We start from the raw sequence: 24,721 nt of genomic DNA, 5'->3' as shown, positions 1-24,721 counted from the left end.
CGGAAGAGCACTGCACGGGAAGGGAGGAATGGGTGCTGTCGGGAGGCCGTATTGCGCAGGGAGGGAGGGGTGCCAGCGGACGGATGGTCCTGCAATTATAGCACAATGCAATTTAATGCAGCAGAATGGCACAAAGAGTGGCCGCCTTGCAGGATCTCTACAAACAGACCGCCAAATTAAAATGTCACGGACGGGAGGATGACTGAAGAAGTGTACAAGCGTCGTTAGTGGGTGATAAGGTGAAGTGGGCGGACGGCGGCGGCAGCTAGCGCATTGTTAGTCGACCCGATTGAGGAGTTCCGTTTTGCAGCGTCATTTCACTCAGCGATAGCACCGACCCCAGTGTAGTCATCAGGTTATATGCCTGTGGGAATCAGTGAAGTTACTGGAGGAGCTGTTGCGATGGATGTTCATGGAGAGTTACTCGAGTTACTGGAGACTGTTGCGATGGATGCAATGTGATGGCAGGATGAGTTTGAGCACAACACTGAGATATCAGAGCCGGAGGTAGATACCGCCTGCGGATAAGTGCAGGAGAATGGCAGATAACGGCTGAAAGAGCTGATGAGATATCGGCGACACCGGTAGCTTAGCGGGCACTTCAGATCGAGAGGTGCTTGGCCGCTGCCAGGAGATCAAACAAAATATATATGCGCTGAGGAAGCGAGCGATGGATGCGGACGTCGCTACGAACAAAAATGGCATGAGGTGTAGCGCTACCGCTGCATCGGCTCCTCAGCTTTGAACTCAACATAACAGTGGACGCAGAAGCACGAAAAACGTTCTGATGAAAGGTCATGTGAGTGATAACTCGCGGATAGTTTTCATGAGATGCCGGCCGTGAAGACGAGGTCTCATGACCTCACTATCAAATACTGTCGGGTTAAATGCCTCAGAGTTTATCAGCAGCTCAACAACCGGCATGTTTTACAAATGGGTCGTCACATTACGTGGACATGATTTACTGAGCCCGTTATACAGCCTATTACGTTACCGGCGCTATCAGAGGAGAAGTAACACCACCTGACAGTACCAGTTTGTGAGCCATGTGATTAACTACCCCGCCGTTAATCTGATGAAAAACTGCCTCATGTGGCAGCCGCCCCATCAGCCTGGGGCGCTGAGACGGCGGACATGAAGGTTGTATCCCCAAGGTCCTCTCCGGAGACCCACGAGCCGCAGGATACAGCTCCACAGGCTCCGGCGAACCAACCGCTGTCCCACGACAGCCGTGGGGCACGTACCAGCACTGAAAACAATTTCACCCAAAACTGGCGAGTAAACCGGTGCCTCGCGGGTACCCCTATCCGCAACCATTTTTAACCACCCTCCCAGGAGTCAATTTAGGACATAACACGTTCGCAATTCACTCTGGAGAGTAGTAACCCTCCACGACTATTCGCGCACCAGTGGCTCACGACCCCTCCATCGAAAGGTATTCATTGACGCCTATCTGGCAGCAGCGCCCCACAAACCCCTAGGAGATGGGGTTACCCTCCACGCCTACCCTTCGCCGACCAAGTCACGAGGGCCAAAAAAACTCCCACGCTTGACCATATTTGCGGGAAAATATCAATATTATAGCAATCTCACACCTAGAAAACATCGGTGAGAAAGTTTCACATCGGTGGGAAAGGTCAAATCGAATTCCCATAGAAATTTCGACGTGATGCAGTCACCGGCAGTCATGCAGACCACCCGAAATCAAAAATATGTGTCGCCGCTGCTTTCGTGACCTATATAAGAATCAAAATGGTCTCACTTGGTAGTTTCGGAAGAAAAAGCGTTGCCAATCGTCTCGTGATGAATATTGCAGAGGTTTAAAGATGCACCCTAACAATTGTACTTTCGCCCCCACTTGAAAACCGCCAAACAATGTGCCAACATATCATTGGTTCAAAAAAAGTTAAAAAATTGTTGTAATTCAAAACTGTATGAGACAACGCCATCTAGTTGTAACGGTAGATCCAACTCCTTCAGGGCAGGTTATGTAAAGGTTCGCCATCCACGGATACGCGTTTACGATACCTCGAGTAGTTCCAACTCTTTCAGTGAGGGCTGTGCCAATGACTCGACACCCGTGGGGACAATATCCGGTGCTGGGTAGCTACCTTACTGCAGACTGTGGGTACAGTGCATATTTACGAGTAATAAGGCAGGCAAGTCTGCTTACCCTCTAGCTAGAATCTGAACATGGCGAGTTAATACACATATACCACCCGCAGAGCAACGCTTAATTCGCCAGCTTCGGGTGAAATTGTTTTCAGTGAGTGAAATGTTCAGGGTTCCACACGGCCCTACCCCAGCCCCGGGCTACCAGCAAAGCGTGAAAGTATGCACGATGAATACAAATCACACACATTCGGCGTTGTTGTGTGCCGAGTTGCTCGTGCTCATTCGACAGCGTTCGTGATTCCTGCGGTCCCTCGGGCCTGGGCGTTTCACTCGTAACACAGACTTGTGTACCGATCCAGTCGGTACTTCAAGTAATCGAATCAAATCCCCTTATGCAGATCACCAAACATCCGCACAGCGCCCTGTAATTGCGGACCATGTAATGGACAGCAGCCATGTAGCGCCGCCGCCTCTTCCATGGCTTCAGGGCTATGTGGGCCTCTCGGTCGTGGCGAGATTCCTCTCAGTGTAGCTGCGCCGGCGCTGCGCAGTGAGAGGTGATCCCTCATCCAGCGCCGTACCGCTCCGTATATGGGGCGAATGACCCGCGGCATGCCAGCCCGGCTTCGATGGCAGTGGAGGAGCGAAACAGAGGGTCGCCATGGGTCCTGGTCTCCGTCAGGAACAGGGAGAAATCGGCGGCAGCCATGGATAGAAGACCCCTATCTTTCAGACTTTTACAGAGACAACGATTAGAAGACACCAGAGGTACCTAGTGTACAGGCACGGTCATGCCATGCAATCCTTTCCGATGACCTGCATGTCGAGACAAGAGGTCTGTTCACAGTCCGGTGGTCCGTTCGTGGTCCTACGGTCCATCCGTTGGCCTCTCTGTGGTCGGCAGTGCGTCGTTGGTCCGTGGTCCGCGTATCACCGGATAATAATTGGCCGCCGCTCCTCACAGCGGCTGACCTGGATCGCCAGCCCGGAGCGGAGAGTACTCGTGGAGAGCGTCTACCGTCCACCATAGCTGACCGCGGAGATATCCCACCGCGCCGCTGAGGTGATGTGATGGCCGGGGAGAGCGCCCATCGTGCCGTTGAAGTGTGCCGAGTGCCGACCGACCCACGCCGGAGGCACCCGCCGGGGTCTGCACTGCGTCATGTTGGCCAAAACGATTCCCTGCCTGCTGGCACAAGCTCATCGGAGGCATTACAATCACTAGATCCTGGAGTAGCATGACAGACATCTGGGCTGCCCCGGGAGCTGAACAGCGCGACATGGGATGTCCCACCCGGTCGTCGCCCCTGCCCTTGGAGTGACTAATGACAGGTGCGCCGCGCTATCGCATGTCCCGGGCCGCGTACACACGTCGCACATACGTATATGGCAGGGTGGAACCGGTCCAGGCTCAATCACCGCTGCTATCAGCCGCTGTCGCCGCCGAATTCGCGGCTATCGATAGTGATCAGGAGCGGTGGCGGCGATATTGTGGGGCCGACTGGACCACTGGCGCAGTGTTGACGCCCCCAGAAGGGAGTAGCACGGAATGTAGCGGGGCTGTAGTAAGGGGGACCAGAACCGGTCCCCACGTAGTAAGTACGATGCCAACCACAGTCTTAGCTTACCCGTATCACTCCAGGTAATCACGGATGATACATTTTACTGGTGCTGCGCCCTTCACCAGCCGGTCTGAGATCTATTGAGGGCTGAGTGATTTTCGACAAGCTGATGTGCAGCTGCGACCCATCGGCAGACACCGCGGGGCCTGAGAGGGCAGCTGCTGGACTGATGGCCCGCTGATAGAGCGATGCTCCCACGGATCAGTGACAGACGGACTGTCACCACTGTCTGCAGAGTGCACTCAGTTCAGACCACGGACCATTGAATGTAGACTGTCTGGGGCTGAGAGAGCGGCTTCTGGACTGTTGGTATAGAGCAGAGCAAGAATAGACCCGGGGAATTGGGGCGAAGCTGATTGAGCGGAGTGATAATAGCTGATTCCATTGAATGGCTTCGGTCAGCAGCCGATGTCAAACAGACTCGTCCCAAGCAGTGAACACCGTACCTACCGTATAAGCTCACCACATGCATTGATTTATTCAGAGCAGCTTATGCCGGCTGCAGTCCGAAACAGGTCGGTGAGTGACCGAGGCTGACCTGATCTCACCTCTCGCCGCGGCCCATCGAACGCACCACCGCTGGGTCGGATGTGGTCTCCCATCGCGCCTTGTTTGCGTGCGGTCAGCCTCCCGTGGCGGCGGCGGAGGCGGCGGTGGAGGGTCCCCGCTGCGCGCCGGTGGAGGGTCCCCGCCGCGCGCCGGCCTGGAGTTCGGTGTGAACAGTGAACAGTGAACACCCACCTGGGGCGGGGCGGGATCAGCCCGTCTGACCGGGGTGGTGTGGCCCACACAGAGCACACCACGGGCGGCCGGTGAGACACTGTTCGACCCACATCGTCTCCGCCCGGTCACCACCACCGCCGCCGCCGCCCGGAGCGGTGCCTGGAGCGGTCAGTGCCGAGATACAGACAGTGTGGTAGGCGCGAGAGGGCTGAACGGTTATCAAAGCTATTACCGGCGCTCACATGGCCGGCGCACGGACGGTATTTACTGGGATTGGCACCAATAACGTTTAGGGAGAAGAGGTATCATATTTGGGAAAATCACTTCATGTAAAGCTGAACGCTTGGTATACCGATCGTAATACAGAATCTCCTTCCAACTACTTTTGATTCACTGGAGGCAAACTGCACCATCAGGTAAATGTAGCCTTGATTGCAGCGCATACATTCCAATTTGAACAACAGAATCTATGCAATATTCGGCAACATTTCAGCATGATCAAACTGCGGAGAGCGGTCTGCAGGAAAACGGTCGAATCATAACTCACGTCTCACCATCTCAAACGGTACAAAAGCGGTTTGCTGAACGGAAATGACCTCAAACGGTACGGATCCCCATTCAATACGGTCGGAATGGCACGTCGTCGCCAGAACGGGTTGGCCAGACCGGGTCGAACGATGCGCCGGCGCGGCGTCTGGCCGAACAGAGGAGGAAATGTGCTGAATGCCGAGCCGCCCGGCCGCCGGACAGTGACGGTACGATACCACTGACAGATTGACCAGAGCAGTTAATCCTCGGGGAAAGTCGAACAGTTCGCGGGCATTCGGCAGCCATTCAGCCAAGTAACGACAGTGCGCTTTGTGTTCAGCTGTCCAATGCAAGCGGCAGCCTCAGAACTGATACCGTCAGACCGAAGGTGACATCGATGGACCGATGACACTCGTGGCACACTGATGACACAAACTGACACCGTCTGACTTGGGTGCACTCAGGGGCGGAAGGATGCCTTCAGTTTGACCAATGACCAAAATCTATCCTGCACTGAGACGACCAGAGACGTCTGAAAGCTGTTTCCGGCGGCTGCAACGGCCATCATCTGCGACTATTCCCCGACATCATGTCGCCCCGGAGTGGCAACTCAATCTCTGAAAGAATCGTACTTTCCACTTACACAGGTCGTTTGCGTTGCACACTGGCTGGCTGCCCCTTCCGCCACATCTGCAGCTGAGCAACACAGAGCACAAGCCCGGAATGAAACATAACTATGAGGAAATGGAAGGCAGCAGCTAAGGAAGATCGTTCAACCTCCTATGGCGCAACCTTTCCGGCCCGACAGCTTGCATGCACTATGTAGGTATGAAAAAGGTGTAACAGGTTACACGAAAACCCAATGATTAAACGGCAAACGTTTCCGTAACAACTCGGGATCCGACACGAAGTTACTGTTCGTGCATGTGCTGATTCAACAGCGCATTATCACGAATAATTTGACATTTAACCACTAATATTCACGTAAAAAGTAAGCGTCGACAAGTCCCAGTCATTCAGGATTTGTTTGTTTCCGCATGAGTTTCCCGCTCCACCAAAAATAGCAGACAATGCGCTCATTCGGCCCGGCCAACTCAGAGCCAAACAATGGCAGCACAGAGCCTCGCCCTTTGCAGTCCCGCCAGTGCAAACGGCCCGGACAGACCCACACACACGGTCCGGTCTGGTCTGGTCCGGTCAGCTGGTCCGTCGGTATGGTCCGTGGTACACCAGGGCCGTGGGAGAGCTGCGGTCCAGGCACGTGCAGCGGTCCCCGGCCAGCTCACATGCGTGACATGCCCCGGAAACAACGGAGTTTGGACTCCGCGCCGCCGGCGGTCAGTGGGAGTGAGTTAGGGAAACTGGACACAACAGAGCGGAACTGGGAACTCGGCTGGGTAGTGCCGGATGGAGAGCAGAGCTTGCAACATGACAGGAATGCAAGATGGTGTTACTTGATACAGTCAATTATGAACACGACTCATCCTAAATGAATCATGATAATGTTAGTGCGGCTGTTTGCTGCACAGCTTCATAAGGCCATGCAGTGAGTAAACAAAGTATAAAATGCAGCGGTCATCAATAAATGACCCACGGGTCACCTGCTGACCTTGGTGGTGGCCGCGTGTCTCGGCCGGCGGCGGCACGCCTCCCGCACCCGTTTCGCCGCCAGCGGCAGGTAGGCGGGGGCCTCCTGTGAGGGCGGGGGCGGGGGCGGCGCCGCCGAGGTCCGCCAGCCGCCCAGCTCCTCCTGCAGCACTGCCAGAGGGCCCGGACCGCCAAAGGACAGCTCGCGCTCCTCCGAGATGGAGCGCAGCGCGTTCTTCACCAGCGAGGGCGAGAGCAGCCCGCTGGCGGCCGCCATGGCTCCGACGCCGCCGGGTCGGCTCACTCAGGTCACTCGAGGTCACACGATGTCACACGATATCACTCGGTGTCACACAATGTGACACGTGCTCGGTCACACACGGCGGGATCGGAGGCACGGCGGCGAGCGGCGGACGGTCCGCTCCGGCTGACAGACCAGCGGCGCCGGACTGCCCCTCTCCAGTCTCCGCCGGACGGAGCCGAGCGGCGGGCCCGACAGCGACCTCAGCGCCCCTGGCGGCCAGTCGGCGAAACACAGGACTGCGACGCGGAATATGAACGCAATGCACCGACGATCTGCGCCGAATCCACCAACAATTTAGTGGTCCGTAACTAAATGAATAACAAGGCAAGCACTTTTTCCTAATTGAACACAGAAGCATATCACAAATTTCCAGGCATCGGTAAGATCCTTTTTGAAAGGATTGCATTCCAAATACACATTCCTAGTGCCGAAGTGGATTGCATTCCTACCCGCAATCCCCTTTTTTCACTTGGATTGTGATCAAATCCGCAATCCTTTTTTTGCAATCCTGTTGTATTATTATGTGCACTAGTGGATCTGGGGGAAGGAGGGGGGCGGCCGTGCCTCCATCCCCAAATCACCCATTTCTAGTAGGTACCTAGTCTTGCGAGTACCTAATTCCTATCTAAGGCACAGGTATTTTATGGGAAATATTTTTTTGCCTCAAACACCCCCACATTTAAACCTCTACCCAACCAGTGTTTTATATTTTTAAAACTCGCCCTCAAATACGTAATTTTGCCCTTCCTATGTAGTTCATCAGCGTATATTATTTTGAGCGTTTAAATTAAAAGCGTTTGAATTATTTCAAGTTTCGATGTAAAGCCCTTGATAGCAAAGTACAATAAGCCGATGAAGCCGATCTCATAATTTTCAATCGCAACAAACCATTTCAAAGCACTAATCAAACACAATCCGGATTGGATTGCAAAAATTGGAAGTAGGATGTCCATTGTCCAATCCGCAATCAAATCCTGTTTTTTGGAATGGATTTCAAATCCAGGTGCAATCCACCAAAAAGGAATGCAATCAGGATTTTGCAATCCTGCAATCACAATCCTACCGATGCCTGCGAATTTCGAAGTCGCTGTTTATATCGGTAGACGGGCGGAGCCGGGACCAGCGCTGACAGATCATAAATTCATCACGTCTTTAACTAGTAATTTCACTAATTACTGAGAACAAAGTCACCCAAGGAGGTCAGAGTGCGTCCCAGCGCTCATCGCTCGTGCTATCTCCCTGACCATCTCGTCAGACCCGCCGCTCCGTCCACTCGCGTCTTGGCATGCGGAGAATTCACCCACATATTCCGCGACGTCACAACTCATTGGGCACGACAGAGAAAGCGGCCGGCCACCACCTCACGGCACGGCCCTCCGGGCGCTGTTCACCATAAGAGGGCTGTCTGTCCCAGCGGGGTACCGACTGGACGGCGTTCAACGCGGGAACACAGCGCAGACTGAGGCGCAGTCATGACCAAACCGGAGAAACATTAGCGGCACGAGCTGGCCGGGGCGGGACGCTTCGGCGCCGCGCGTGCCTGCCAAACACACAGCCTGAATACTGATCAGCTGGAGGAGCTGGCTGGGGAGGAACCACGCGACCGGGCCGGGCTGGGTCAGACAGGGCCGAGATGGGCCGAGTCGGGTCGTCCCTGTCTGATCTTTGAGATGGTCCGCCTGTCTGAATTCAGCCAACCGGGCTGCGTCGATCCGTGTCGGGACGCCCTATTTTGATTCCAGTCCTCAGCTCACAGCTCTCAGCTTTTAGCTCTATCTGTCCGACCGTCTGTCTGTCTGACTGACTTCAGCCGCCCGCTGGCCGCCGCCCACGCGCCGTAGGCGGGCTCTGTTCCGTGAACGGTTTGGCCGTTTAACTCCCACACAGGCGCTGTTTGGCCATGGCGTTGTTTGGCTGGCAGGAACTCATACTGGGCGGGGTCAGCATAGACTTAGCGGGTCAGGTCGGCATTGTGTCTGGAGATCATTGTAAAACATCAGCTCCGACCACTTCAGACCGTCAGACCGTCTTAGATCATCTTAGCTCTCGTTCCGCGCCTGGGTAGAGCAGATAAGGCTACGCGATGGTGAGCCGTTAGGCTGCGCTGTGTGTGTGTCCTGGGCTCGTGAACAGCGGCACGCTAGGATGCGGCCTAACGACTCCACCAAGCCCGCGAGAAGGCGCTGGTGGCGATGTTAGAGTGAGTTTGCGAAATCGGTGGATCCGCGGAGTCCCTAGGGAATCCACGGAGTCCCTAGTGGCTCCGCGGATGAACATCAAGTCTAGTATATTCGCGGATAAACGGGCGGGGATCCGCGGATGAACAAGACTCTTCAGGATAACCGCGAACTCCCTGAAGAGTTGACGAGATCCGCGAACCACCCGGGGAATCCACGGAGTAACGATTCATTCTAGTGAGTTTGCGAAGTTCCTATGCGTTTCGTGCAGCTATCTTATGACAAGAATGCAAGGCATATTGGATAGATCGTCTGCGACTTAACCCTCACCCGTATTGGTGTTTTCCCAGTTGCTGTTGGAATTCACCGAGTAGGTACCGATTCATTCTAGTGAGTTCGTGAATTATTCTTTCATCTCGCTTAGACGTCGCTCGCAAATATTAATATGCAATTAAATAATGGACGGTAGGCCATTTTTGGCGTGGTTGAACTTCTGCGACCAGTCTGCTTACTTTTCTCCCAACCATTAATGGAAAGCTGGAAATGCTACCGCGCATCTGAGCGATCATGTGAATGTATGCAAGTATGTATGCATAACCCGCGACCTGGTGGGGGGGGGGGCTATTTTTTGCCCCCCCCCCCCCTCCAGACTTTTCGATATATCTCCAGAACCGCTGCGCCGATCGTCACCAAACTTTCAGTATCCTCCCGGACATCAATTTTACACATTGTGACCAAAAATTTTTCCAAAGGCTATGATAGGTTGGCCGGAAATGACGTCAGAGTGACGTCATGTTCTGCCGTTTTCGACCCAAAAAAGGGTTTCGTGGGAAGAGCTGTCAGGCCTATAGCTTTGCAACTACTGAAAAATGATAAGACATAAAAGCTGTAGAATGAACAGGGCTACAAAACTGTTATCTCGGATTTTTGAAATTTTTGGATATTGACCCCCAAAAATCAAAAAATATTTTTTTGGATATAATAATCGAAAAATCCAAAAAGTTTTTTGAATTTCGCAAAAACCGGAATATATGTGATAGTCCTTACTGCCTTCCATCCACATACCAAATTTGAGATTGATACCTCTTTTTTTGGCGAAGTTATAGCGAAAAAACTGTTCAAAATTGATGACGTCAAATTTTCAAACTCAATTTTTAGCAATTCTAGACCCTGTAGCGCAAAACAAAGACCACCATTAGACTCCCCGTGACGAGCTGCATCGAATCAATACCCATTTTATGCAAAACTATCAACTTTAAAATTTGACCTTTTTTGGCCTGACCTTGACCTGACCTTGACCTGCACTTCACCAGAAAGTGACCTAAGCCGTACCTGATAGTCTTATAACCAACACCATTGAGTTGGAAATGAAAAATTGGCCATAAAACATGCATCACACAACCTTAGTAAAGTTGGGCTCATGTGACCTGACCTGTGACCCTTGGTGACCTGACCTGTGGCCTGACCTGGTATTGTCAGTGACCTCTAATAGCAACATATCTACTAGGCAACTGACGCCCTATCGCTGATTCTCGACAAAATGCGCTTTCCTCGGTGTTATAACGCATTCTCTAGAAGACCCGTGAACGGTGAAACATTTCATCTTTGACCTGACCTGTGACGTCATCGGTGACCCCGAGGTCAATGAAATTTAATTCCTGCGACAAATTTGACAGGCCTTTTGAACGCCGTTTGAATTTTGCGGATCCGTCCAGTATTTTCGGAGATACGAGGGGGGCAAAAAATAGCCCCCCCCCCACCAGGTCGCGTTATAAACAGACCCCAACCAGGGCGCGGGATAACAGTAATGCTCACTCTTCTCCAGGGACGAAGCTTCCCGTACAGTTGGTGGGGCAGTTGCCCCCCCCCCCCCCCCAACTTGCCCTTTTACCACAGCCGACCTTACTCGACCGTTCAGCACCGCGCCTATACAGACGCTCCAGCCCGGCGCCACAGTATCTATTCTGGGGAACATTTGGACTGGAGGGGCAATGGCAATGCTGAACTTCGATACAAGAACCCAACACGTACATATCAACCCGCCTTTGAATATAGTTATTTGACCCAAGTTGACCGTAATTGGCTGAAGCCATTGCGTACTTGCAAACAAACTAATGAAAACTTAATCACGCATTGGCATTAATTGAGGTTGTTGGCTGTTGCGTCTCAAAGGCGATTAAAAAGACAGGATGTCCCCTATGCTATTTGGAATCGACCTGGAATGTCAACCAAATACCAGTTGGCCTGGGGCCGTATGGTTTGGGTATTATTGGCTTCTTCTATGTAACCACGGAAAGCAAGCTATTTTTTTTTCCGCGAAAGGTTTAGCTCGATCAGGGGCCGCACGGCAAGGGTTCCAACGGAACCCTCCCCCGCGGACCCCTCCTCCCGCACACGGTAGCGTCCTAGAAAACAATAATACGGGCGAGGGTTAGCCCTCGCCCCGTTGGGGGAGGCAATTTGCCACCCCCCTATGGTTTATCCTGAATGCCAAATTTTTAGTTCCTTCCCGGGCATCAATTTGACATCTTCACACAAAATTTCAAGTCTTACGTCACCTTAGGTCAGGAGTTATTGAGGTCAAACTGAGGTCATGTTCGAGCAAAAATGACCAAAAAACATGAAATCTTGAAACCATCACAAAAGCTACGGTCACCAAGCAATTTCAAAGTTCTTTATGTGGTTGTGTAGAAATAAAACGGCGCTAAAAAACTGTTATCTCAGATTTTTAAAATTGTGGGATTTTAACCCCCCCCCCCAAAAAAAAAAAACTTTTTTTTTTAGAAAAACGCAAAATTATCCCAAAATTTTACGAAAAAAACGGAATATGTATGATAGTCCGTGCGCTCTTCTATCTCCATACCAAATTTTAGATCGATATCTCCTTTTTTGGCCAAGCTATGCGAAAAAACTGTTCAAAATTGATGACGTCAATTTTTTTAACTCAATTTTTTTGCAATTCTAGACCACGTAGCGCAAAACAAAGACCACCATTAGGCTCCCCGTGACGAGCTGCATCGAATCGATTACCATTTAAAAAAAATCAGCTTAAATTTGACCTAATTTGACCTGACCTTGACCTGAACTTCACCAGAACATAACCTTAACTGGCCCCAAAGGCTGCCTGACCCACATAATCGCATTTGTCATGTAAAATGGACCATAAAACATGCATCATATGATATTTTCATATTCTGACCCTCAGTGACCTGACCTGGCATCAGTGACCTCAACTAGCAAAATATGTGTTTAACGAACAATTCCCATCGATGATTTTCAATGACATGCATTTTACTCGATTTTACAACACATTTCTTGAAATGCCTGTAAACGGTGAAAATTCGACATTTGACCTGACCTCACTCGCTTTGACCTAGGTCAATGAAATTGGGTCACAATGTGGTTCTCCACCGTGGCTACCCAACACTGTTTGCGGCTTGTTGCTATGTTGCGTGGTTCTCGAGATCTTAGGGGGAGGGGGCCAAAATGCCCCCCCCCCCCCCACAACAGGGCGCGTTGCTCCGGCAGACCCCAACGGGGCGCGGGTTAAGTCGCAGATGATCTACCCAATGCATTCTAGTCTAGGTAGCTGCACGAAACGCATAGGAACTTCGCAAACTCACTAGAATGAATCGTTACTCCGCGGATTCCCCGGGTGGTTCGCGGATCTCGTCAACTCTTCAGGGAGTTCGCGGTTATCCTGAAGAGTCTTGTTCATCCGCGGATCCCCGCCCGTTTATCCGCGAATATACTAGACTTGATGTTCATCCGCGGAGCCACTAGGGACTTCGCGGATACCCTAGGAAATCCGCGGATCCACAGATTTCGCAAACTCACTCTAACAGCGACACACAACGTGCCTGACCGCTGAGGCAATGTCGGTGGTCACAGCCGGCCCCAGTCCGACTCCATGGACCGTCCCTCCCCGTACCCCAGACGGACGGAGCGCGGTAACAGCGGCGGCGTGCGGTCAGCTCGCCATAATGGTATCACACAGCCATCAGACCGCGACCAGATGATATCTCCACGGCGCCGCGTCCCATCCAGATCCTATCGGCGTCCGTCGGCATGTTAGGAACTCGGAGACAGCAGAGGGCGGGGCGCGAGACAAAGCAGGCGGCGACAGAGACCCGTGGCGACACATCACCTGTCCCTACCGACACCCCAGTCGGTCAGCGCATGCACTAACGAGCCAGCGGGGGTCAGCATCCCGGCCCCGTTCCGCCGCACGTTATCACGAGCTCTCCCTTTCCATTTCAATTACACTCTGCGCCTTTCTCTAGGTCCCCAGTCATTAGGGCTGAACTATCATCACTGCGGCCGGGTGCCTTTTTCTGGGATCATCCCATCAGCACCAATGATGCTCACGCTCAGGTGTCACACACATCGTATGTCAAAAGGCCATGAGGACACTCATAAAACAGAACAAAAGTTGCATTAAGTGTCAGAGCCGGGATTCTACTACAAGCGGCATTCCGCATTGGTCTCGCCCGTCGACCGGTGTCCTCTGTGGAAAGGTCATCCGATGACCGATGGTAACCTCCAGTGACCTCCAATGACCGACACTGACCGATGATGACCCCTGCTGCGATCCGACCCGCCTCTGCGAGCGATCGGTGCCGTTTTCGGCGATCCGAATTCAGCGAATCGGTCTCGGCTGGTCGGCCGTCCGGCCCACCGCGGCGAGCGGCAGCCGGTGCTGACACCTCGCCTGCTCAATGGATACAGATCACCGCGTCAGTTCGTCCCGGCTCAGGGTTCACGGGGCCGGGTTACACCGCGGGGTACCGCGCGGATGGGGCGGCCCGCCTCAGTAAACAGACCGATTAGAGCTCCGGGGACGGGCGTTAGCACGACGGTGACAACAGCTAACACAGGACCTGACGAGGGAATGACGAACTGTCTGGTCTGGTGAGCGCCGATTGCTGGTTCAGATTCAGATTCAGATTCAGATGTATTCGAATGAGGTCCACGCAAAGCGGTGGCTTTTCGCTCAGTCACGTCATACGGTAAAACAAAATGGAAAGTATGACACACGCACACAATCACATATTCATCACCACAATTATACAAACACATCGAAACTGACCATCAGCGACTCGGACACATCTGTGCTACATTCAGCAGCCTATAGCGACATAGTAGCCCGCCTCAACGTAGCCTTAACCCGCGCCGTGCTGGGGGGGGGCGTTTTTACGCCCCCCCCTCAGGTTTTTCGCGAATATCTCAAAAACGGCGGCGCGCAGCGCCGCCGTTTTTGGTACACGTGTTCCTACATCATTTCCGCACATGTTGTGAAAATTTCAGACCTAGGCCGTTCAAGGTCAGGTCACCAGGTCACGTCAAGTGACCTTACCTCAGAAAAAGTTCAAAGGCTCGCTATAGCTACACCGACTGAACGATCACTTTGAAACTTTCAGCGATTGATATGAGTAACAGTATGTATAAAATGTATATCTCGGATTTTTTATATCTGTGACCTAAGGTCAGGTCAATTTTGCGACCTCTCCATTATAAGTCAATGGGAGAAAATTGAAATGCGCCTCTTTTGGACGAATATCGTTCAAAACGCTCTCAAACATCGGTTCATAGGTAAACATGACACACTGAATAGGAAAAATGCACCTGTGACCCCTCTGTGTGCCCCTGAGGTCATCTCAGGTCATGAACGGTCGCCAGCAGTTTTTTGGCTATAACTTTTGATAGAGACGTGCTAGAGCGGTGAAAACACGTCAGATGTGTTCAGCTCGACGATACGGATCGACTGATATGCAACATGACCCTTTTCGGTCAGGTCATGACCTTGACCTGAGGTCAAATTTTCAAAATGACCTTTCAAGGTCAACAAATAGTTCATTCGACGCGTCTCGACGAGAGGAACACGATGCTGGCAAAAGTAATGTCATGGCGCTTATGAGTCAAAAGTTATTGACGAAAAAACGTTTTTCGTAAAAACGGCTATTTTTGGAGTTTTTGCCCTCTGGAGGCTAAACCGTTGACCTGAGGTCAAATCTGAGAACATTACTCAGAAAGGTCTGTAAAAGGGCTATCCAATGCGCTTTTCCGCGGCGCTGTAGCTCTATCGGTTCCCGAGATAGCCGTTGGCAGTTTCCAAAATGTTGAAATAGTCAACATTTTACCTTTGGTGACCTCTGGTGACCTGACCTTTGACCTGACCCAAAAAATGACCGAAGTGTTTTCGTCCTTATTTTTGACGCTCTTTCGATTGCCGCTTACCGCGTGTCGCTACGTGGCCCAGGAGCCGAGTTAGACGGGGGGGCGTGAAAACGCCCCCCCCCCAGCACTCGGCGGAAAGTTCAGGCCACCAGCACGGCGCGGGTTAAATGCCGGCATGCCGGGCTCTATGCGCATGTCATTCATCAGCGACACACCTCGGTAACAAAGACGGCGTCTCCCAGACTCTGTGCGAATAGCGGGGAGGGTGAACTGGACCGGCGGAGTTGCAGGAACCTCACAACAAGCCCGTGCAACCGTCAAAGTGAATCCCCAGCGAGTCTGCACGGATAACGACATGCATAAATTCCGCAGCACACTAGCTGCTCCGTTTATCCCACTTCCTGCGAAACCCAAACTACCCATAGCACAGGCAACACGGATACGGCGTCCTGGATATGGGGGCAGCAGCAAGTATTCATACATTACACGGCTCTACCGACCCCTGACCAGCAGTGCAGCTGATAGAGGCGAAACTCATCTGATAGAGCAGCCCATTATGTCAGGCAGTTAATTGGTCTGTAGTGGAGCCTCCCTCAAACAACGCTCCACCCAGCAGTGTTTGGTATGTGGGGCCAAACGGCGAGGGTTGCTTTTAAACGGTAAACTTTGGCTCAAGAAAAGTCAACTGTAATGGCGACAACGCCTTACCAACATGCGTTTTATCACCATCCCTGTGCCATTTGTAAGATACGCTGGAATCAAAAGCCGAACGGACAATAGGTAATAGAAGTTTGACCGTTTAGCCGCCTAAACAATAAAACCGAATGTTTTCATTGGGCGGCAGTAATTGTAATATCGACAGCACCCCGACCATAACTGCATACATTACGCCTTGCGACAAAGGTCCGGGGTCCACTTAGTCAGCGGGTCGGCAATGAAGCGTCTCAGGATGGGTGTTTTCTCCGCCGCATTAGCATAAACGCGGTCAATGTTCCCGTTTGTTTTATGACCGGTGGGCGTTCCGACGGTCGTCTCGGCCGAGCTGTCGGGACCGTCTCCGACACGACAGCTTCGTCACAGCTCGGTCCCGTCCATCACTGACTGAGAGGCGGCTCTCCAGGCTTTTCTCCGGCCTGCGGTAACGGAGCGGCGCCTCGCCGTCAAACTGCCCACTGCAGTGGTCTGTAGTGAACAGCAGGCTCGCCCGCTCCCAAAGTTTGTCACGGTGTGTGATTTACACGCACGCACTATTACCGACGGGCCCAAAGGCACACTGACACTCATCTCAAGTGTGACGCAGTGGGTGGATTCGTGTGGAGCTGAAACCACTGCAGGATAGGCCCTCGAGCTGAGCGTGACTGTTCACATACCCGGTAATAAACGTAAAATGAATAATTGAATCGTAACCAACGCAATCATTGGCTCAGGTCAGCATATATTAGAAAAGTAGCGATTTTTATTATGTGGCTATGACGTGTACCGAATTTGATATCCGAGCCATTTATCCTAGCAAGCCTCCAATAAGTTCCTGGCTCCGAAGATGAATTGTTCCAAATCCCACAGTCCCCAACACTGGGTCCAGTTCATGACAATGGGACGCGACTGCTCTCCAAAGAATATGAGCGGAACGGTGCGGGACAATCGGCATTGTCAACTGGCCGAGTTTCCCGTGTTCGTCCTATTCACGAAGTCGTGAATAAGGCACAAATCGTGAGTGGAACATCGCCTTCTTTAGAGTCCTGTTAAAAACGCGAACCGTTTGACAGCCAACACCTGGCCAAACAAAGTGCCGCCTTTCTTCAGAATGACGAGCATTTCATCTATGGCTGCTCATCTGATTTGTTAAACACTAGAGATCACCAAATGTAGAGCTTAGCTACACAAAGCTGCACAGAACACAGTATTGAGTCAGTGATGACTGAAGCTCTAGAGTCTGGCGAGACTATACATATGCATACCAACGACAGTCCGCAGGCCGCGAAAAACAGATCAGGTGCATTCTCTGCCCGGCCGGCACCGTCTCAACTGGTCAGAATACGGCTCAGTTAGCGCCTCTACTGCTCATCACGTTCGCCTGCCAGCACCGCTGCCGGTGGTGCTATAACTGCAGCTTTCTCTCATCTCCGAGATCTCCGTAGTTATCCCATCATGGGGTGGTGTGAACCGGCCCGGAATGGTCCCCCGGGTACGGCGCAACAAACGGAGGGCCGCTCGGGGATCGGGGTCGACCTAATGGGGGACGGTGTCGGGGCGGGTGATAGTGGGCCCGTCAGACAAACAGACCAGAGGCAGACGGGTGTGATAGACAAACAGGTACGGTGATGGTGAGGAAGGGTCGGAGGGCGCGGAGGAATTAGCTCCACCTAGTGAGTGGGGAGAGGTTGATATGTGGATGACCTAGAAAACGGAAACGGCGTAGATTATATAAGAACGCAGGAGGTATAATGGTTTGTTTATCTGGAGAAGAGGAGAGGGGAGGGCTGCGTAATGTGAGACCCTAGAACAGAGCGTAAGAGCAGTAAAAACCGTGACCGCACTCTGCGGGAAGCCGTCTGATGCTGCTGAAGGAAGCCCTCCGGCGTCGGACCCTGACCGCGGTCGGCCGGTACGCACCTCAGCTTGTCAGAAGCCGTACGGTACCTCGGCAACAAACAGGGGATCGGCCGTATCTGACGGCTTCGCGGCTTCACAATGTCCCCAGGTCACGACATGAGCGTAAGCTGGCCTGGACCCAGGTCACGGTATAAATATGGTGATATCTTCATAGGGTTTAAGCAGCTTCTGAATGCTGACCCCACTGGTCCCGGTATGGGCACCGTCTCAGTCTGGGTCACGACTCACGGAAGACACCAGCTGACCTCAGGCCATAATATAGATTACCGTGGCCTCGTGTCCCTGTTTACTTAAACCACTACACGAATGTGACAAGACACCTATCATCTCCATTCAGGGGCATCGCGAAGGTATCAATTTAACTTTATGTCAGCTGTAAAGATAGTAAGCCCAGGTAAACCAGAGCTCTGATTTCCGTTATTACGGGAAGGTGCCGTCACTCGCCATTCCACGGCCAATTACGTTCCCCATAAACAGAGCGGACGATAAGAGGTATCAAAGCGTCAGGATACAGTGTCCCGACTGACGGGCGCTGTCTGGCATGCTCCCGTTAGCACGTCAGCAGTTGAATGAACGAGTCTGCAGGCTACGATCACTGACCAGTGACCACCTACTCTATCGTCTAGCCTGCCACCAGTGGCCGTATTCACAATCACGGGTTAAGGGTAGGGGTAGGAGTAACGGGTAACGGGTTATTTTTGTGGCCGTATTCACAATCGAAGTTTACCCCTGATGCTCGCCCGGCGCCAAGCAGACGGCACCTGGCCTGCGTGGCGCCGTCTGCGTGGCGCCGGGCGAGCATCAGGGGTAAACTTCGAATGTGAATACGGCCACAAAAATAACCCGTTACCCATTACTCCTACCCCTACCCTTAACCCGTGCTTGTGAATACGGCCACAGATGGCAGCCTCTCCCCTGAGCGGACAGAAGCTAGTAGCCACGGCCACTGCCTCCCAGTGGGCCGCGCCGAAGGTGCTCCAGTCGCAGACCGCCTACTGGAGAGTCAGTCGGCGGAGATGAACTGCCGTGGGAACCGGGACGGTGGCGCTCCCACCGGATCAGCGGGACGCTCAGACTGACTGCGGTGGAGACGGTAACGGGCCCCGCTCGGACCATCAAGGAAGGGTACAATGTGGCCGCAGGGATGCTGTGTGGTTTGAGCTTGGCGAGAGATGCGAGGGTACAAAGGGGAGGTCCTAGTCTGCTGATGGATAAATGACCTCTAGATCTGCGGAGAACTAACCTCTTCAGATGGGAGCGACGACAGTCGCCAGTTAGGCCAATCCCTTTCTCGATGGCAGCGCCACCTGCACGGCCGCCGTGTAACCAGTGCTTCTTACGATGGCGCCACCCATCTGCATGGTTGTGGTGATGGGGCGGTTGCTGAACGCAGCCATCAATTTAATTCCAAACAGCAAACGATACAACTTGTAACAATCTTAAACCATCAGGCTGAGTGCGTTTCAATTTGAGGCATGCCGGTAAGTAACACCTGAGCAACTAGGCCCCGATATTGTGAATCATAAGCTCGGTGCCACCGGCGCAGTGCGCACCTCCCTGCCACCTGGTGGCCAGGCAGCATACCAGTAGTTGAGACGAAGTCCGACTGGGGACAAACTGCCAGCAAAAGTCGACGAGATGCTGACAGCTCGAGGCAGATGACAACAAATAATGTTACAATAATCGGCACCTGACAACCTACTGTCTGCGGGAAGCTCTGAATAAATAGCGAATCGAAAGTAGAATAACAGAGAAAGTGCATAACTAGATCTAAACGCCTCATTGTCCGAGATAGACCGTCAAAGGGCACGCCCTTCTTGAGGGAAAGCCGTGAAAACGGAGCCGTGATTGGCGCTTTCCTGATCGCGTCGGCATCCGGTCACCGGCAGCCGAACGCGGTCAGGTGAGACCACTGAGTTCCGACTGGGACTTTGAACCGGCAGCCTCCGGTGGTTGGCGGAGACCGGCTCGGATTATCCGGGACCAATCTCAGTGACGGAGAGCTGCGAGAGCTGTTGAACGATGCGTCTCGAGAGCTGTGGTGAGCGAGGGCGTGATGCAGGGGAATGTTGATAAGACGAAGAGGGAACTATGGGAAGTTTGGAGGACCAGAAGGGCGAACATGACTTAAAAATACAGGACGTACGAAGCAGATTTGGCAGAACGGACATTTGGAGTATCATAGATGTGGCGGTGGGGACGTTGCACAGTTGCGTCGGGCATAACACAATGTTTACACACTGCACAGCTCTGTCCTCCGTAGAGCTATGTCAGAGCTGTCTTCAGAACTCAGGGCTCGGAGCGGCCGTCTCCCGCCCTATATCGCTCGGCCGGCTGTCGTGGACGGCCGTCAATCAGCGGCCAATTATTGGCCCTGCTGGTACAGCCTCCTCCTCCTCCGGCGTATACGCCCACCACCTGAAAAGGTCGCTCCTGAAAGAAGGAAACCCCGCTCCGCCCACCACCCACCCAGGCGGGACCTGACCGGACTCCGGTGGCGGGTGTTAGCGTTACTTTACATCAGAAAGGCGCCAAAGAATGGCGCGCGCGGGGCGGTGTTCCTACCCTGAGGCCGGTCTCGGTGTCGGCGCCGTCCGATTTCTTCTTTCGGCGGAGTTTCTTGGCGGCGTCCTTGGCACCGGCGCGCCGCTCCGAGCCTCCTCCCACCTGTCGGTCACACAGACGAGCCGGCGTGTAAAAACGGCGCGCGTCACGGCCGGGCAATGGGCAGGCACGGCGCTCGGCGCGGCAGTCACAGCCAGCCGGGACGAGCCCACCGCCCGCCGGGAAAGGGGTGTGACAAAAACGCCGCCAGCCGGTCCAAGGACGGCGGCGATTTATGGGTCGGACGTTCACACAGAGGGGGTGGTTTACTGGGGTGGGCGATGGTCGCACAGGCGGCAGTGGTTTACTGAGTTAGGGTGGAAAGAGTGACTGCCACACAGAATGGGTGATTCGCTGAGAGGGTGGAAAGGGTGGCGGGCACAAACAGGTGCCGCCCTGGTCATAACTTTCGCGGCATCATGGTTCACACGGAATCGTTAGCCGCGGTGCCCATCCGTCCCAACCGCTTGTCGCTCGGCGCGGAGTTCAAGGGCTTGCAAGTTCACAATTCATTGACCGATCTGACAGTTCACTATCCAGCAAACAAACTATAACAGCGTATTTTGCCTTCAATACGTATCCGAAGGCATGAATCATCAGAAGGGAGGAATGGTAACGTGCAGCCAGCATCACTCACTCACTGACCGACAAACAGGACCCACCGGTCACAGATGATACAGACCTGTTGTGCATTGTCAGCACATTCCTTCAAATAAAATACGTCAAAACAAACCACACAGATAGACAGAAAAGGGCACTTTTGTGCCGACTCAGACCGCGTAACCCCGCTACTGACTGCGCAAACGTTTGAGAGCAAGTGAGGTCACCCGCATTGTATGCACCCGCACATACATTCACGATGTGCGTACAGAGCACACTGCGATGTGCTCATACAATCAGTTCGACTCAGTCATAAGCATTATATTCCAGTGGACTCAAGGTTCATTATTCACCCGTGCAGCGAATGATAGACACTCTGACAGCCCGACCTAGTCGCATTATTCACCGCTTCGTGCTTTAGTTCCGACCTTCCTAGTTCCTACACGGTCAGGACAACCCCACTCACCCCAGAAACAGGCGGCCGCACCGTTTGCACTGGACTGCGCACTCGCCGGCCCAGTGTGTTGTAACCTGTTTATACGTCGACCCCGCGCGGTCAGAATGTCAGCCGGTGCACTGCCACTGTCCTCTCCGGGGCGCCGCCCGAGCGCCCTTCATCTTCCCGACAAATCTGTGCGTTCGCTCATATTCAGCCGGTGTCGTAACCGACTGCGACAGAGTGCAGCACACACCATAGCCGACAGATCGTCTCCGGAAACAAATCGTATTCAGAGACAGCGGGACAAACAATCCTCAGTTCCTGCTTCCAGCTGGTCATCGCCGAACGTCTTATACACCCTCCGCGGCTTAGCAGTGCCCACTGGTATTCACATCTCAATGTAAATTGGTAGCCAGTGGCGGTGAGCACTGCGCACTCAGGTAGCACGACGAATCGGCGTCGTGAACTAAGGATAAGTCATATCTCGCTATATCGCGCAGTTCGTAAACCCGGTCCCCAACGTCGGTCACGGCCGAGAGTAGCCAGCCCATACCGGTCCCTTCTGGAAAATGCAGTAGGTAAGAGCCTCTCGTTAGCAACAATTCCATCCGCTCAAGGCTTGTTCTGAGTAGCTTGTAGTTGTTTGAATGGACGACAGCCGTCAGGTAGGAAATGCAGGCAGGCACGCGTTCCGACCATGAGACGTCCAAAGTTGGTCTATGACTCTTGACAATGGCCTGGCCTGGATTCTGCTTTCATGATGCGAGGTCACGGTAAAGCAGGCACTGATAAATAACTAGATGTGCCCTTGGGCAATAACGCACAGCCACGGCCCACGACCAAGGATATGGCTGACTTGTTTGTTCAAAAAGATGGATTGTAAGCATATTTCAACTAAATTGGGCACTTCAACGATCCGACATAAAACAAAATGCATAACATACCAAACTAAATTGTCTGCGCACGCACGGAGGCTCCGAGTATGGCACGCCTCGCAGTCACCGGCGATGGTTTGTTTGTCGGCATCCACAGCCTGATGGAATTGTTTTTACCCTGTCACCTTCTCTGCTGGAGTCACCACATTCCTGCATGTCCGCCGGCCGCAGTGCTAGCCTCCGCTCCGATGAGAGCGGCCCAACTCAGAACAACAGACGGCCGAGGGAACAACACCGTCCGGCCGTTAACAGCGCCGACCATTGCTGTCCGTCAGAGGGTGCCGTGAGTGCCCACAGCGGCCCGTTTCCCATGGGGGTCCCACGGCGCCACCGCGCGCTGCTGGTCCGTCACGGCCGCTGCCCGTCCTCTGGGCCGCGTCACGGATCCGTCATATCCCGTCACACCCGCGTAACGCTCCGTCACGTCACAGCTGAGCCGACTCGGTCAGACCCACCGGAACTAGCATCGGGTGATTACCGATCATCTGGTAGCGCACCACCAGCTGACCTCCCGTTCCCTGACAGCCCTGTTCGTTAGCCCCTGCTCGTCCGAACGGTTCAGGCACGAGCGGGAAGGACAGCGGGCCCCGTCCCCCGCGGCAGTTCAGTGCGGGCCGGCCGGAAGCAGGTGCCGATAGTTCCGCCCACCCCGCTCCCGTCCGCCCCACCCCGCCGACACACTCTCTAGGAATGCGGTCTGATGGCCACCGCCGGACCCGGCCCGTGGAACCATAGCGTGGAACTACTGCGGGGTAACGGCCGAGCCAAATCAGCGTGTCGACTCCGTGTTGGAGGCGGGTCGGTCAGTTCAAACACCGGGCAGCGGGCACGCACGCTCACGCCAGACACGCACACATGCCCGCAGATACGCACACATGGCCTGCCGTGGCACGTGGTCTGAGTCTTGGCCTCCGTGCCACAGCCGCGGGGAGAAAGCAGGCCAGCCTCTCTCAGAGTGGCGAAAGGTGCGCATAGTATAGACTGTGGTGACTATAGTGGTGGCATCGGTGTCGGATTCAACGCGACTCTACTGACCGCGGGACACAGTGTCGGCAATAGAAGGCCAGCTGTCACCACAATCCGCCAACGCTATCGGCAATGGATACTGGATAGTGTGGTTCAAAAACGCTGAATGTGTGCTTCCTGCCTTCCTATCCACCAGGCGAGTCTACAGTGACATCGGAGATCTGTAGCTAGCCGAAGAAGACGGCTATGGCCACTGAAGAAGACGGTGATAGGATAGTTAAGTCTGGTGTTTTTAATCGCGGCGCCACCCGGCGTTCCATACACCGGTGATGGGAACTGAGGCACGATTCATCAATGTTCGGCTGCCTGGAAGGGCCACAAATTACCGTTTTTGTTCGGTTTGATCAGGCTCCTGGTGAACCGATTGGGAAGAGCTCCGTTACATGCCTTCCCATGGTAACTGTTCACCGTCTAGTCGTTCCGAAGACTGCTGCTGAGCGGTGGATAGCCAGCGGCCGGTCAGAGGCCCCAGTGCACCGCTCAGGTCAGAGACACGCCTGGACCGCCGTGTGACCCCGCGGAGAGGAGGGGCCCAGCAACCGTCCACTAATACCACACCCGACCGCAGCTGGCGGAACGTGTCGACGCATAGCACTCAATAGCCTTCAACCAGTGGCAGCTCGGTTGGAAGCTGGCTCCTGTCTGGCTATTCCAGCTGCGACAGCCACAGGTGGAGCGTGCTGCAGCATATCTCAACAGCCCTCAGAGCTCAAAGCCCAAGCACCTCTGGGAGCTCGAAAGTTCCATGACACTCTTGACAGCTGGTAAGTCCCAGCTCAGCTGCGTTGGCGTGACCTGGACAGGCTGCGCAGGTAAGACTCCACTCATCTGAGCACGGCAGTATGTTGACGCCTCTTCAGATAGGTCGGCATACAAGTCTCCAGCATCGACGCTGAGTGGTGAGTGGCACACTCACACAGTAGGCCGCCACCTGCCATTACATTCACCTCTTGGTTCGATGAGCAATTCTCGAAGGTCGGATGATTGGACGGAATTCGGTCGCCAATCGACCGGATGATACTGAGACCTTGTAAATACAATGGCCAGTGGTCCGAAACAATTAACATATTTCGCCCAGAACCAAGGCCTGTGTGACCAACAGGTAGCATTCTTAGCCACGAAAGGCTCGCATCTATGACAATGCCTCGCATCTCCTTCCACAAGTAGGTAAACAAGCATTGCCTTGCCCTTGACCCGTTACCTTACCACCATCTCCACCATTGACCACCATCGATAGGGGTCGATGGCGGCGATGGCGAGCGAAGGCCAGA

General features: G+C 53.6%; 1 protein-coding gene across 1 annotated transcript in view; it reads right to left on the bottom strand.

Moving 5' to 3' along the window:
- Window positions 1–24,721, bottom strand: part of LOC122376276 (flocculation protein FLO11-like) — a gene marked incomplete at its 3' end in the record, with an annotated part of 55,674 nt that overhangs the window by 18,602 nt on the left and 12,351 nt on the right. Inside the window, exon 3 of the mRNA XM_043356075.1 lies at window positions 20,412–20,513. Within this exon, the coding sequence (XP_043212010.1) occupies window positions 20,412–20,513 (102 nt within the window). The remainder of the gene's footprint in view (window positions 1–20,411; window positions 20,514–24,721) is intronic.

Source organism: Amphibalanus amphitrite, unplaced genomic scaffold (genome assembly GCF_019059575.1).
Source record: "Amphibalanus amphitrite isolate SeventyFive unplaced genomic scaffold, NRLGWU_Aamphi_draft 002079F_arrow, whole genome shotgun sequence".
Taxonomy (NCBI): domain Eukaryota; kingdom Metazoa; phylum Arthropoda; class Thecostraca; order Balanomorpha; family Balanidae; genus Amphibalanus; species Amphibalanus amphitrite.
Note: the sequence above shows the minus strand (reverse complement) of the source record. Positions and strands in the feature narration are given on the sequence as shown.